The sequence below is a fragment of the Macrobrachium rosenbergii genome, chromosome 3, assembly GCF_040412425.1.
Source record: "Macrobrachium rosenbergii isolate ZJJX-2024 chromosome 3, ASM4041242v1, whole genome shotgun sequence".
In the NCBI taxonomy this organism is placed as follows: domain Eukaryota; kingdom Metazoa; phylum Arthropoda; class Malacostraca; order Decapoda; family Palaemonidae; genus Macrobrachium; species Macrobrachium rosenbergii.
Window position 1 is genome coordinate 76,209,971 of NC_089743.1, and position 2,500 is coordinate 76,212,470.

Consider the following 2,500-nt stretch of genomic DNA (forward strand, 5'->3'; position numbering starts at 1 on the left):
ATGACTGCAAAAAAAGGATTATGAATTTTAACCGTCATGTTAAATGTAAAAGTTATGTTAAGTTAATCACTACTAATAACGCTTCTTTTCTCAGTAATGGTCATATTTAATTTACTGTTGACAGGACGATGGCTGGCTGATTTCACTGTGCTTTGCATGATCTTCTTGACAGCTGTAGGGTCATTTAGGTTCACCTTCCCATTGAAGTACATATCACTAATGTAGGTCATCAACTGGCTTACCTGGAGGTTTGAAATAGAAAAGCAACATTAAATTTTACAAAAATATATGTGTACAGGATTAATTTTGCTTGCTTTACAAATGTACAGAGCTACTTTGCACAAAATGAGCATATAACCAGGCTGCAGTTAAATTAAACCAGCTACGTATGAACCAGGCTACTCTGAGATCAGCTTTCTGCAAACTTGTAATGGTTATATTGATAATTACAATAGTGGCATTATTATGAAGTTATACATAATCATTTACACGATTCTAAGTGGAAAGTGGAAAACAGTATTGTAAATGAAATGACTGAACAATATAAGCTGCTTTGTATAACAAAGAAGAAAGGAATTTGTGAAGAACTGTAAACATTCCAATGACAAAGTCTTAACGATATTCTGTTGAGGTGCTCAATTTTGGTCAAGAGATCTCTTTGTATTACACAACGTTAACACTTAGTTGCACTGTTACTATGCCTATAAAATCTGAGGATTATGTCAATTCTTTGTGCATGTTACACACATCGCGCTCATATGTCCAGAACAATATGTCCCACTTATTAGGTGTAGCCACTTATTCTATACATATTGTCGTAATGTGATAATCATCACTTTTATTTTTCTTCATGCTCAAGTTAATCCTCTGTGACAGTTGTGAAAAACCACAATTGGTTACCAGTGTGCGTGTGGTGTTTGTGTATAATAGAATGACAGAGAATGGAAATGTGGGAGACCCATAGGGAGAGACTGCCTGAGAGAATAGGCACCTCATACTCTAATTTTTAAAGACTTTTCTAATTTCAGTAACTCCCTACCAAGTCATCATATTACAAACTCACCAACTCTAAACCTAAATACATAAAAAAGACCAGCTACTAATATTAGATAAAGGGGGAATTCTGGGATTTTATCCTCACAAGTTAGGGAGGGATGCGAGGTCCAGGGGGAATGTTGCACCTTTGCTTTTGTTGGGAAGTATCAATTTTCATTATTTTTCTTTAACTCTTAATTTTGTATGTGTTTGAAGCCAAACACAGAGAGTGATTCTTCTTTACTACCATTCTGCATTCAAGCATATCCACAAAGTATTAGGAAATTAAGAAATTATGGGGTCATTATGGTTATTTCAATGATCACGACCTTACTTGTGAATCGTAATAATGACTATGCAAGTGTTAACTAAGACTGCTAGACTACAAAACAAATCAAAGCAAATCACTTACCTTATCAGGAAGTTGCTCAGTATTCTGATCAAGGCTGCCCTTTGCACTTTTATCTACCTTCATTTCTAGACTGGGTTGTACCGAATTATCTGGAACTGCTTCCAGCTTCATCTTCCTTCGGAGAACAGAGCAAACGAAATCAATTATGTCATACTTATTTTGCTTCTTTGCCAGCTCTACCTTGACTTCGTTGAAAGCTCGAAGAATAATTGTCAACATGATATTAATAAGAATCATACTGTTCAAAACAGAAAAGACAAAGAACAGTATAGGGGAAATAGGATTTGCCTGATTCATTTCCTGAAAATCAAACTTTCCTAACATCATTTTAAAACTGGTCTGAATGGCAGATGCAAACTTTGAAAAATCTTCAATAGCTGTGGTGAAGATTAGGTAAAACATTATACAAAAAGCAAAGAAAATAATACCAAATGCTATGAAGAATACAGAAAGCTCATCCCAGCACGAACGAATAGTGAGAGCTAAAACATCCATTCTTTTGTTAAATTGGAGAAGCTTGATAAGTTTTAGAACAGAAAAGAAAATAACAATTGACATCATGTACAGGTAAAACTGATCCATGAGTGTTGCATAGTCAATTCTAATATAACCATTGCCATTTGTTCGTTGGAATTCACTTGTAGCTTCTTTTGTTAGATAGGCTCTATAAACATATAATCCAATACATCCATATGAAACAATAATAATGCAGATTTCTGCTATGTTCCAGTATGATTCAAAATATTGACACTTCTGTTTTTTTATTTTCCAAAGCTCATTCAGGGTAAATATCACAGTTACAACTGCAAATGTACATTCTGAGGCAAAGACAATCCAGCCAAAAAGTCCAGTACTTTGTATTAACCTTACTGGCTCAAATCTCCATTTGGGAGTAATGCCACCACCTTCATTAAATTCAGCCATAACAGATGCAGTTGCAAAGAGATTAACATTTGCGTTGTACACCGAAAATTCTAGTATCACAGCACGTGTATATCTATCAATCCAGCCAAGTTTCTGCAATAAACTGAAACGTTCCAAAATATCTTTCTG

The 2,500-nt window shown here is 34.8% G+C and overlaps 1 protein-coding gene across 2 annotated transcripts in view; it reads right to left on the bottom strand.

The window, feature by feature from the left end:
* Nucleotides 1-2,500, bottom strand: part of LOC136825907 (polycystin family receptor for egg jelly-like) — a 237,431-nt gene that overhangs the window by 664 nt on the left and 234,267 nt on the right. For both annotated transcript variants that reach the window (XM_067082800.1, XM_067082799.1), the window contains exons 30-31: nucleotides 1,448-2,500; nucleotides 1-242 (exon numbers count right to left, since the gene is read on the bottom strand). The exon at nucleotides 1-242 is cut by the window's left edge and continues 664 nt beyond it; the exon at nucleotides 1,448-2,500 is cut by the window's right edge and continues 417 nt beyond it. In XM_067082800.1, the coding sequence (XP_066938901.1) occupies nucleotides 63-242; nucleotides 1,448-2,500 (1,233 nt within the window). In that variant the 3' untranslated portion in view covers nucleotides 1-62. The remainder of the gene's footprint in view (nucleotides 243-1,447) is intronic.